The sequence below is a fragment of the Polypterus senegalus genome, chromosome 12, assembly GCF_016835505.1.
Source record: "Polypterus senegalus isolate Bchr_013 chromosome 12, ASM1683550v1, whole genome shotgun sequence".
Classification (NCBI taxonomy): Eukaryota; Metazoa; Chordata; class Cladistia; order Polypteriformes; family Polypteridae; genus Polypterus; species Polypterus senegalus.
Window position 1 is genome coordinate 129,021,420 of NC_053165.1, and position 13,088 is coordinate 129,034,507.

The window sequence follows — 13,088 nt, forward strand, 5'->3', positions numbered from 1 at the left end:
ATCACTGTCCTTACCTATAGTCATGAGCTAATGACTGAAAAAAAAAATGTGATGACAATACAAATAGCAATGCCTTGAAATGCTTGCCCAGTCCAACCCCCGAAGGATGGCCCTCAGTAGACCTGCTCAAGGCATATCCCACAGTGTGAAGAGACTGTGGCAGACCCAGGACACTCTGGAGGGACTGAATCTTTTGACTGGCTTTGGAACACATTGAAATCCTCTAGGAAGTACTGGAATCTCTAGCTGGGGACAGGAAAGTCTGGGCTGACCTGCTTGGTAAGCTAGTACCATGGCCCTCATCAGGAAAAATGGTTACGAAAATGAGATAAGAACATTAAATGATGCTCATGTATAACTTAAATTATTATTATTATTATTATTATGATTATTATTAATGTAGCAACATATAACTCAAATCATCTATTAGAATTTCTTTGTTTAAATACTAATATCAGCCAATTATTATTATTTTTTTTTTTTTTTAAGTATTACCTTTACATAATGAATGCTATTGCAAAATCCAGATTTGGCTAAATTTCTATAATCATAACCATGGCATGTTTAACAGCCTTCTCAGATTAACAATGTAGAGTTAGCAAAAAGGACTCAACAAAAAAGGTTGGTTGAGCAGTCACCTTAGCCTTTAAACCAGCCTACCCATAAATGTATTTTTTTTGTTTATTTTTTAATCATACATTAGGCACACAAGTTTGAAATGGAGTGTAATGCAGACCAATAATCAATTTATTTTTATAATTACCTATTTTGCTATATCTTACTATTTGCTCTGTTGCAATTATTTTTGAATTAAGAACAAATCCAAGATCTAAAGTAGCTTTTAACCAGTTGACCAATTTAGTAAGTATTAAATTTGTATTATTTATCTCCCTCATGAAAGTTTAAGGTAAAGATGCTACTAGAATATGAACAACACTGTTTATTATGCCTTTTTATGTACTTGTTCTCTTTGTAAAAAATACTAAATGTGTCACTGCTGTTTCTGATTTACTACACCCCTGGTTCCAAGCTTGGATCAGTGGGAGTGACAGTATACTACTCCTGCATCATAAGGCAGGAGGCCATGAACCAGCCTTGAATGGGGTATCTAAAATAACATACAGTATTTACATCTACTCAAAATTCTGAAAAGAATCAAGAAAATATGTAATGTGTTTATGTGGTTTGTGTTAATCAGAAAGCTATGGTTAAAGAAAACTTCAAATCAAAGATTAGTTGGACAGATATAAAACAGCTTAAAAACAAGTGAAATGGTGTGCTGTTACTAATAATCTTACAAGGCTACAATAAGAAATTCTCACATACCTGTTTCAGTTCTTGCACGTGGCTGGATGTACTGGAATTTCACTGACTCAACTAGAATATTTAGCTTACGGTAGCAATATGTACAGTTGAATTCCTTGTTGTAACCATAAGAGAGGTTCTAGGAACACAAAGAAAGATATCTCAAGTGATTTGTTGTATTCTTACCACAAATATATGCATCTTTTGTGACTTACCATTAATAGTCCTTTCTCTGAACAATTAAGACATCCAACCACAAATTCACAATTGCTTAGTACCAAGTCAGCTGGCACTGCTCCATTCAGGTCCAAGTATCCAAGCACATCTGAGTAATGGTGTATTATGCTATGACGAAATGCTGCACTTATGTGTGCATTGCATTTCTCACACTCAGCAGTGCATGGATTTTTCTTTGTAATAGTGAGATCTGCTGTAATCTTGCACCTTTTGATAACACAAAACAACACAATTATTTTAGACAATGACTATTTTGATTATTTTTTTTATCACAGTTGTTTTTATAGAGTTTATATATTAACCTGAAGATATGTTCACTTCAGCAGGTTGAAGAAAATAATACAATTTAAATATCTAAAATCAGTCAAAAAATTCCAATCAATTTCTCTGTGTGTTGCAAAACCTTTGGCATTCATAACACCATCAATTCACCCTTGCATTTACTCTGCAAGATCCTGAATACATGCTTCATGGATGCTGTACCAAGCACAAATATTTAATTGTGCAGTTTCTGCAAACCAGTTGGTTGCTTTGAACAATCCTTTCCATTTCTTTTACTGTGGCAAATTAATGTACACCACCATTGCAAAAAAATAATTTCAACTTGAAAAATACCAAAATGATCCTTTAAATCATTTGATATTTTAACTTTAGAGGCACTAAACTGGAAGAATTAATAATGTAGTAATGGATTCTTTTCACTTAGTACACTCTTTTAAAATATATATTTACCTTTTTAACAATTCTGAAACATCTATATATCTATATATATATATATATATCTATATATATATATATATATATACAGTATATATATATATATCTATATCTATATATATATATATCTATATCTATATCTATATCTATATCTAAAAACTCAGCAGGAGTGTAGGAGATGCACTGCAGTACTTCAAGCAGCTGGTGGCCACACCAGATACTGACTGGTACTTTTGATTTTGAGCCTCCCTTCATTCAGGGACACATTGTGAAACATTTTTGGTTTATGTCATATGGTGTTGACTCTTTTAGTGTTCATACAAATATGTACACATTAAGTTTACTGAAAGTAAAAACAGTTCAAAGTCAGAGGACATTTCTTTTTTTGCTGAGTTTTATATATATATATATATATATATATATATATATATACACACACACAGTAATCCCTCCTCGTTCGCGGGGGTTGCGTTCCAGACCAAAGCGATAGGTGAAACTCCGTGAAGTAGAAACCATATGTTTGTATGGTTATTTTTATATATTTTAAGCCCTTATAAACTCTCCCACACTGTTTATAAATATTCCCCGCAGAGTTATACAGCATAAGCCCTTTGTATTCTCTTAGATATTAGGTAAGATTCATTGAAATTATGTATATAAACACACTGTTTATATACAGTAAAACCTAAATATTATTTTAAAGATATTAAGTGTCTCCGATATCACATATGTTACAGCCATTACGATAGACAGGCCACCAGCAATAAATACGTACAATGCAAGAAAAATAGTGTACAGTAAATGTGTGTACAGTGACACTAAACGTACGTACATGTACTAAGTACTGTAAGTAGAAAATTAATTATGGTTACTCACCAACAATGACACGATGACTTGTCCGATAACAATGAGTTTAATTTTACTGCACAACAAAAGAGAGCGTTAAAGCTCTTCCAAAGGAGCCTCTTCAGGCAAATGTGAAGCACTGCCGTTGTTTGTTCTTCTGGCAGTCTTCAATCCAAATCCCTAAAGCAGATTCCATCCAGACTACTGCCTTATTACATCCACTTACAACTCGTTTTGCACCCTGGCTAAAAGGACACTGCGGCCGTAGATCTTATATTCCTTTCCTACTTTTTAAATAAAAAGAATCATAGCCTTCAACAAATCCAAAATGTTTACCTTTTCGGCAATCGTTAACATCTTCCGTTTGCACTTGGGCACGGCCCCTGAAGGAGTAGCAGATCATTTTGGAGCCATAATGAAGGGCTTGACTATGCACAAAGATAAACACAAAAGAGCACAACTCTTTACACAGTGAAACACGTTGATGCTGAATGAGCGAGACGAGACTTCCTGGTTAACACTGCATTCATCGCGCAGGAACTTAACTGCGTGCTCTGATTGGTTAGCTTCTCAGTCATCCGCCAATAGTGTCCCTTGTATGAAATCAACTCGGCAAACCAACTGAGGAAGCATGTACAGGAAGTAAAAAGACACCATTGTCCGCAGAACCCCGACAGCGAAAAATCCGCGTTATATATTTAGTTATGCTTTCATATAAAATCCGCGATAGAGTGAAGCCACAAAAGTCGAAGCGCGATATAGCGAGGGATTACTGTGTATGTGTGTAGATAGATATATAGATAGACAACACTCATATATTAATGACAAAACAATTACATTAACAATCATGTTACGTTATTTTTAAAATTTTTCCTTTTCTTTTTCATAACTTCTTTAACACACTACTCCGCTGCGAAGCGCGGGTATTCTGCTAGTAATTAATAAAGCCAAGGACTTCATGTATATTAATTATGGAGTTTTCACCTTGTACCACTTCGTATCACCAAAGTTAAAGTGCAAAACAGACGTTATACATCTTGTCTGACACTGAATTTTACTTCAAAACAGAAACTGCTTCTAACACTACAGGTAAAGCTGCAAGAAAAGCTCTTGATGTTTAGATTAATTTCCTGAAGTATTCCATGTCATCTCAGAATTCATCATACAGTGTGTCTGTGGTTGCTGTTGAATTCTTTCAGAAAACTGACAAAATGAATGCATAGCTTAATTTGCCACACTGTTCTATGTTCTTGTATAGCATGAAAACCTCATTAGTACATCAGCATGTTTTACAGAATTCAGCCCATTCCTTCTTTCTTTATCAATTTAATCATTGATCTTCTGAATGAAGGTTCTGATGATGATCTTGAACAACGGGAGAGCAAGATATCCACAAATAACTAAACAAAGCTAGCAATGTTTTCATGACACTTAACAATATTTGAAAGTCATCCACTACAACAACCAAAACAAGCAGAACCTATATCAAAAGTGTGACATGTCATATCTCCTATATGGTTCAGAATACACACACACACATATACATAATTAGGGGTGGGACTCGATTAAAAAAATTAATGTAGTTAATTAGAGGCTGTGTAATAATTAATCTTGATTAATCGTATGTAATCACACATGAAAATTTGCCCCAAATCGCAAATGTTTTTTTTTTTAATTTAAAAGGGTTTTAGTGGGCAAGAGAATCAAATAATAGACATGGACATGAATATTGTAAACTGAAGCTCTTCTAATTTCTGGAAAAAAAAAATGCTTTTAAACTGCATTTCAATTCAAAACAGAAAAAAAATATCATCCCTGGATAAAATTGGGCAGACTTAAAAATAAAGTGGTATTTTAAGTACTTTAAGTACATTTTGAGAATGGTATTGTCTTTAAATATTAATAAGAAAAATTTCAACATAAAGTGCAGTTTTTGTTCTTAAAAAAATAAGGCAGAAACATAAAATGTAATTTGACCAGCTTCACCTTTAAACTCTGAGTAACCTTAGCCAAAATTATTTTGTACATTAGGCTAAACAGTGTGATCATTGAACATTTTGTAATTAGATGTAATTAGAATAACTAACGGTCACGGAAGTCCAATGATCCCCAGGAAGAGCCACAAAGTCCGCTTTCTGTAATGCATCTAATTTTGCTTGCTTTTCAGTGTGCACAAAACCATGTTTTTATCAAGGCTTCCGTCGGGTAGTGTTTTGAAATGAAATTTGCCTCTGGTTAGTCCCAGCAATGCTCTTTCTTTCGACTCGTGTGCATCAATATCATCGATATACCAGGAAATCATGCACTGACAAAAGTTCCCCTGTGCTTGGAATGCAAACTGTGATTAAATGCGTTATTTTTTTAACGCGTTATGGAGTACATGCATCGAAGCTTCTCAGCTGTCCTTGTGCTAAGAAAAGGAAACATTTTAAAAATAACGTAACATGATTGTCAAAGTAATAGTTTTGTGACCGTTATGAGTGTTGCTGTCATCAAGGATTTGATCATCATTATTTCTTGCAATCAGGTTCGTATTTGGAGGATGTGTTTATTTAATGTTAGGTAAGACCCGGCACTTAAAAGTTTCTTGCTACAGCAATTTTAACTCCGTTACAAAGTGATCCAAAGTCTCGTTTATACCTCGTGTCTTCTCAGTAAACTTGTATGTCGCGAATACCATCATTCGCCGTAGGCATGACAAACGGCAGCAGGAGTGTGTCTATAAACTTAATGTAAACTTACGGTTCACGCCGTGCATTGTTTCCGCAGTAGCTATACTTATGAATATGCTTGTATTTATGAATACGCTTGTATGCATCACTTGCTTCATAATCTTTTTCTGCCTTCTCAATTGTGAAATGGCGTTTTTTGTTCAGCACTGTTTGGAGGTCTTCCTTGTTCTCTATGTACTTACGTAGGAGGCGTGATGATGTCACACGAAACTCCGCCCCCCACAGCCATCGAGCTCAACTCCATTACAGTATATGGAGAAAAATTAGCTTCCAGTTATGACAATTACGCGTAGAATTTCGAAATGAAACCTGCCCAACTTTTGTAAGGAAGCTGTAAGGAATGAGCCTGCCAAATTTCAGCCTTCTACCCACACGGGAACTTGGAGAATTAGTGATGAGTGAGCGAGTGAGTGCTTTGCTTTTTATTAGTGTGTGTGTGTATATATATATATATATATATATATATATATACATATACATATATACATACACATACACACACACATATATCATATACACATATATATACATATAGTGCATCCAGAAAGTATTCACAGCGCATCACTTTTTCCACATTTTATGTTACGTTACAGCCTTATTCCAAAATGGATTAAATTCATTTTTTTTCCTCAGAATTCTACACACAATCCATAATGACAACGTGAAAAAAGTTTACTTGAGGTTTTTGCAAATGTATTAAGTGATGCACTGTGAATACTTTCCGGATGCACTGTGTGTGTGTGTGTGTGTATATATATATATATATATATATATATATATATATATATATATATATTTTTTTTTAACCAAACTTTTCTAATTTCTATATTGTTCCCAAAACACAGAATTTGGGAAATAACACATCACTTAATTAGCCCAGGAGTCCAATTAAAAACAGAAGCTGGTTGGAAAAAAAACCTGCAGCGACGGGGGGCCACAGGACCGAGGCTGGGAAACACTGCTCTAGCACCATGTACAGTACATATATACAAAACATTATGTTTGGACATAGTGTTATGAATTATCCAAAATGAACTAGCACAAAAATTCAAAGACAACTTACTATTTGGGTTCAGAAGAAGCATGTAATTCTTTCAAACAAGGCCCTATCAAGTAATCCTGTCAGTCCCTACGTTAGAACTACAGAATCAATGACCAATACCCTTTGAATTACTGAATCAAGTCTATTTAAATGTGATGAATATGCTAAATAATTAACAAAATATACACAAACAATTAAAATATTCCTTTGCAACCTAAAGTTATATTGAAACACTGCTCCCTTCCATCAATATAAATTCAGAATGTATTGAGCTCAGTCAAAACTTTGTGACTATCAGCAAAACTGCCTGGCCTTCTACTTTGGATCCTAGTTACATAATTCTAAGGATCATTAAGTCATTCCTTCCATCATTCTGGTCACTGTCCTACTTTTCCATTTTAGAAGAGGGAATATTACACATTCAAACCTAAAAATAATGGGGGAAGATTATTTCATTAGTTAAGTTAGAAGAAACATACATGCTTACTCAACTAACTTTCACTTTTACTTCATTTAAGCATAGATTTATCACGGTAACTGAAATTGGCTAAATAAACGAATGCATTGTAAAACAAATCTCTGGAAGTCTTCAAAACTAAAATAAAGATTTGATATTAAATTAGGAACTTCAGAATACTAGATGGGGAAATACTAAAGATCTGGAATATAGGTTTTGTTTCTAATGCTACTTTTAAAAGGTTTTTTGAGTGATTGTATATCCATCTTTAACACTGTCTATAATACCTAAAAAAGAAGAGCAAAATGATAAGTAAAATAGCTTTAAAAGTAAAAGCTGATCAATTACCTGTTGCACTGTAAAGATATGGTGATTTCATTTGCTTCTAAAGTGGCTATGTCTTCACCTAACTGCAAACCAAGTAGTTTAATTTCTGTGCCTTTCCTTGGTTCACTGCTCTTTATATTCTCCACAAGATGACTAGTTGTTTGTTCAGCACAGACATCATCATCATCATCATCAGATACAGTGTCAACAAGAACAAAATTCCCATCTTCCTCATCTGAGCTGTTTGAACAACTATTGCTTCTGGGAAGGTTCTCTTTCAAGTTGCTCTCCATAGCAGGGTTTTCGTTCTGACATGAAGCATAAGTAGATGACGTTTTTAGCTGCTGGTAGGGAACAAATTCAATTCCAGATCTTTCTGCATCAATGTCTCTTTTTAGCTGTATTAAAGAATAATAAAAAAAGTCAAAAAGTACACATTTGTAGGTTTCTTATGCATAACTTCTATTCTGGACACGTAAAAATGTAGACCTGGATAGACCAGGTCACCCTATCCTCTTTAATACTTCCCAGATTCTACAATGCCTTCAGAAGAAGATGATGCCTCCAGAATATTCTGCCTCTGCCCCTTAGTCTTCTCCAAGTAAGCTTTAGTAGATAACAAACTACTGTATAAGAATCATCCAACAGGCACTTCATCTTTTATACAACACACTTTCAAGTTTAATTTAAAACTATAAAAAAATACCAAATTTCCATCAACAATTCCAACAAACCCAATTCTAAACAAGTTGGGACAGTTTAGAAAATGCTAAAAAAAACCAAAAACAAATAATTTTTAAAATTACTTTGTATTTAACCAATCACAGTATAAAGAATGGGTACTTCATGTCTTACCTAGTCACCTGCATTGTGTTTAAAGATATATGTTTAATCTGACATTTTTTTGCAACATTTCCCAAAAAACTTGGGAAAGGGGTGATTTAGAACTTTTAAGGATGTGACAAGCTGAAATAACAAAGCAATGTGAGACAGGTAATGTTAAACTGATGAGGAAATATATAAGCATCCAACAAAAAAAGGCAGTCTTTCAAGGGCAAGGACGAGATGATGCTCAGCAATTTACCACAGTGTAAACAAATCATTTTGTATAGGAATTTCTGCAGCAGTGGTAATATTTCAGCTGCTGATGTCTGTAAATCAACATATTTCGTGTTTTTTTTTTTTTAAGTACCACTAAAAATGTATTGCCCCCTACATTCCCATAAACGGCATATCACAAATATTAGCACTGCTATGGAGATTCCCATACCTACAGTATGTATGATGCAAAAAAAATATCAGTGTATCAAGATAACACAATGAAAAATACTGTAAAAATGTTAATGCAAGGGTGTAAACATTTTTCATTGGACAACTTTGTTGTCCAGCAGCATTTTTAAATTGCATTGTTTATCTTGTAAGAGTGTTCTTAATCACTAACCACTGACTAATCAACTTGCATTAAGAGTTTAAACCTAATAATCTTATGAATTATATGATTAATTGAAATTTGCATTAGGAAATTGAATTGCCTTTATGTTTTGCAACTCCTGAACACTTAATTTGTGACAGGTTAAATATAATGTGTATACATATGCACATTATTATAGTACATAAAGTTATACAGAGAGGCTACCAAGAGGCCAATGGCATCTTTGAAGGAACAGGACTTTATGGCAAAGAATAGTCATTGTGTACTTATGACAACAATATCACAAGTGCTCCAAAATGTAGCTTTTATGGAAGGGGTGCAAGAAAAAAAAGACACTTCTCAAGAAAGGTCATATTAAGTCTCACTTGAGCTTTGCCAAAATCCACCTTGATGATTCCAAGTGGAAGAGGCCAAGTGGAAAAAAGCTGTTATGGTCAGATGAGACCAAAATCAACCTAGCTGGCCTCAACACCAAACAGTACAGCGGGTGGAAAACGAATACAGCTCACCATCCAAAACACCATACCTACAGTAAAGCATGGAGGTGGTAGCATTCTGTTATGGGCAGATTTCTCTGTAGCGAGGACTGAGGTACTGGTCAGGGAAGAAGGAAACATGGGTCAAAATACCATCAAATTCTTGAAGACAGCTTGGTGCCTTCTGCCAAATAGTTGAAGAAGGGAAAGAAATTCACCTTTCAATTTGAGAATGACCCAAAGCACAAAGCAAAATTCAGCACACATTGGCTGATGGAGATATAGGTCAATGTCCTTAAGTAGCCTAGTCAGAGCCCAGACTTAAACCCTATTGAAAATCTGCGGATAGGATTTGAAGTCTGAAGAAGTCCACCAACTGTCACTATCCAATTTGACTGAACTTGAACAGTTCTATAGAGGCGAGTGGGTAGTATCCTAACAGACTCGAGCTTGTAATTAAAGCAAAAGGTGGTTCGACAAAGTAACATCTGGTTACTTCGACTTGGATGTTATAGGTTGCACCGATTAAATAAAGCTGAAATAAATGTTTCTGTGTTTTCATTTTAGGCTGTACAGCAACAAAATGTGAAAGGGTCATTTCTTGCTAAATCAACCATTGGCCACGTACTTTGGACTCAAAAAAGTCAGGAAAAATTACGAGGTGTACCCATGTTAGTTAGAAGACACCCTGTAAAATTGTTCTGATGTAAGATCAATACTTCCTAACGTACAGCCAGTTTACTGAGGTTGGAGGGGGTATCAGTTTTATCCGGCCTCATTTATTCATCAAATTTCATAAGTCACCCACAGTAACCCACACACAGTTTTGATTTTTTTTTTTTTCCTTATTCAGATAACTATACAGGCGTTCTGCAAAAGCAATAAGTAAAAAAAGTAACAGTATCAGGGTTTGAACATCAGACCTCTCAAATCCAAAAATCATTTTTGATTTCATTTTCAGAGCACCCTAACAGCATGTGGGAATATGCAAATAACTTTTAAAGTAGGTTTAATTTATTCTACGTTGTCCCTTCTATTCTATTCTAATAAAGCAGACCTTCATGCAATTAAGGATATATCAGAAGGAGTCTAAATTCTTAATTTCTATCCGAAACAATTAAATAACTGTATAAAAAAAAAAACTAAACTATAACGGTGCACTGAATGGCCAAACTAGTCCAACTGCCATGGCTGCTTTAGTGTTGTAGGAAGACATCGCAAAAGGAAGAATTAGAAGACAGAGCGTATTTATAGATGACAACTGGCTTCTAAGTTGATTTCGATTTCTAAGACCTATCCTCTTGGAACTGTGTGCTGAAATGGCGTTGGCTTTGTAAAGGCAGACTTTGAAGAATTGTTTTCTACGTGCTCTTTTGCAAGTTCCATTTACTCACGGGTTTTTTAGCCACAAAAGCTTTCAATGTGAACTTGTTAACTGATTGGGTATGTCTCAGTCATAACTGAGTTGCACCATGCCAGCTGTATGCCACTTGTCAGAAATTTGCAGCAACGTCTGGCTTTCCAAACATAAAAATCAGCCAGGGATGAATCACCAAAAGAATAAGCTGCCAATACATCATATATAGCAGGAGTGCCTAAACGTCAGCTCCACATAGCTACAGGTGCTTTTTCCAACTACTGCGATAATAGGCAAATAGTTATTTTAAGGATAAAGAGCAGAGAATTTATCAATTGTGGTGCTCAGCACCGACTGTACACTGCAAAGGTACCTTCAGAGAATGAATTTGCTTATGTAAATAGAAAGCATTTCCACTCTGTTAACATGCTTTCTTATGTGAATAGAAAGCATTTCCACTCTATTAACATGCTTTCTTATGTAAACAGAAAGCATTTCCACTCTATTGATGTTCTGCTCTATAGTGCACAGAACGTATGTTGCACTGTACAAGCATGTAGTGTTCTGCATATATAATGTGGCACACAATCATGGCTTGCCCATACCTGAAAGCATTACAACTTCGTTTGAATGTAATTAGCAGAATGTAAAAACAGGTAATCAGATGCAGCATTTATTTTTTAACCAATTAATTTAATTTGTACTCGATATCATATAGTTCAGCCTTTATATTCTTTAGCTCATTGGCCACATTTCTTACAGCATCCAATATTGCATTTTGTGACTCAGAACAGCGTCTGTCTACACACAGCCAGATAGTCACCCAGTGGTTCCTGAGGCAGAGGTGTGTGTGTGCAGCCAGCACCTGAAGATGTGCTCAGCAAAGCAGTATAATCACTGCCTGACCATCACAAAGGGGTCAGCTTTTGTACAGGCTGTGACTTGCATTTACATATCGACTGTGATATCTGACCACTTATTTTTTATTTCAGGCACTGTGTAACTTTCGAGTGTCTCCGCCATGCTTTTGTTGCTTATTCCACTGCTTAAGCCAACAAATAGTACGTTTTTCCTTGCCTTCACTTCACATGCTTTTGTTATTGTCTTTTAACCAAACACGGAACGGAAGGTGATATTTAAATTAATTTGCATATTAAAATATGCAAAATTCTGGGAGGAGTCAGGGTGGGGTGTTACATTTCATGCTGACCGGCATTTATGGAGCATTAGTTTGCAGAAGCTGGCTTATGCATGGTTCTGTGCAACCCACATTTCCACTTTTGTCCGTACTCCATGTTTTAAGTGTGAATTCTATGCACAGCATTATAAATGAGGCTCCAGGTCTCTGGGATTATAAGCAAGCAGCATAAAGAATTAATTATTTTTTGTATTTGGTACACTGTATTACTCCCCAAGGGAAAATTGTCTTTTTGTGCAGTGCACCCCTGCAGCAATTTTCAGGTTAAGGGCATTGCTCAATGGGACAACAGAGTAGGATGCCTTCTGGCAGCAACGGGATTTGAACCGGCAACCTTCTAGATACCAGCACAGATCTTTATCCTCTGAGTCACCATTACACCCTAATTATGATGTCACCCCACATTTACAAGTAGAACTGAGAGATTTTTTTCAATTAAATCGTTTAATTCTAATTAATACTTAAAAGCAGGGGTAGACAAAGTCGTTCCTGGAGGGTATCAGATTTTTGTTCCAACCCAATTGTTTAATAAGAAATACTTATTGCTTAAGTAACACTTTTGTTTCATTTTAGTTGTCTTGCTCGTTAAGATTTTAACCCTTATTGCTTAATTTAGTCTTAAACAGCTGTATTCTCAGTTTTCAATTGCTCCTTATTAGCAATAAGATGCAAATGACAAAAGAAACCAGAATTTCTCAAATTAGCTTGTTTCCCATGTATACCTTCAAATCATTTGGATTATATCCTTAGAAAGGGGGAAAAATCTAGGAGATGAGAATGACAAGACATGGCAGACTTAATGCACTAACAACTCATGAAATCAAATTATTGACAAGGACTGTTTTCTAATTATGCAACTGGTTTGGAACAAAAACCTGCAACCACTGCACCACTCAAGGATTGACTTTCCCACTCCTGCTTTAAAGCAATGTTCAAACATGGATTTTTTTAAACCAAATGCT

The 13,088-nt window shown here is 35.2% G+C and overlaps 1 protein-coding gene across 1 annotated transcript in view; it reads right to left on the reverse strand.

The window, feature by feature from the left end:
* Nucleotides 1-13,088, reverse strand: part of si:dkey-24l11.2 (uncharacterized protein LOC100034462 homolog) — an 82,905-nt gene that overhangs the window by 45,007 nt on the left and 24,810 nt on the right. The window contains exons 6-8 of the mRNA XM_039773416.1: nucleotides 7,685-8,061; nucleotides 1,521-1,749; nucleotides 1,327-1,444 (exon numbers count right to left, since the gene is read on the reverse strand). Coding sequence (XP_039629350.1) covers nucleotides 1,327-1,444; nucleotides 1,521-1,749; nucleotides 7,685-8,061 — 724 coding nt within the window. The remainder of the gene's footprint in view (nucleotides 1-1,326; nucleotides 1,445-1,520; nucleotides 1,750-7,684; nucleotides 8,062-13,088) is intronic.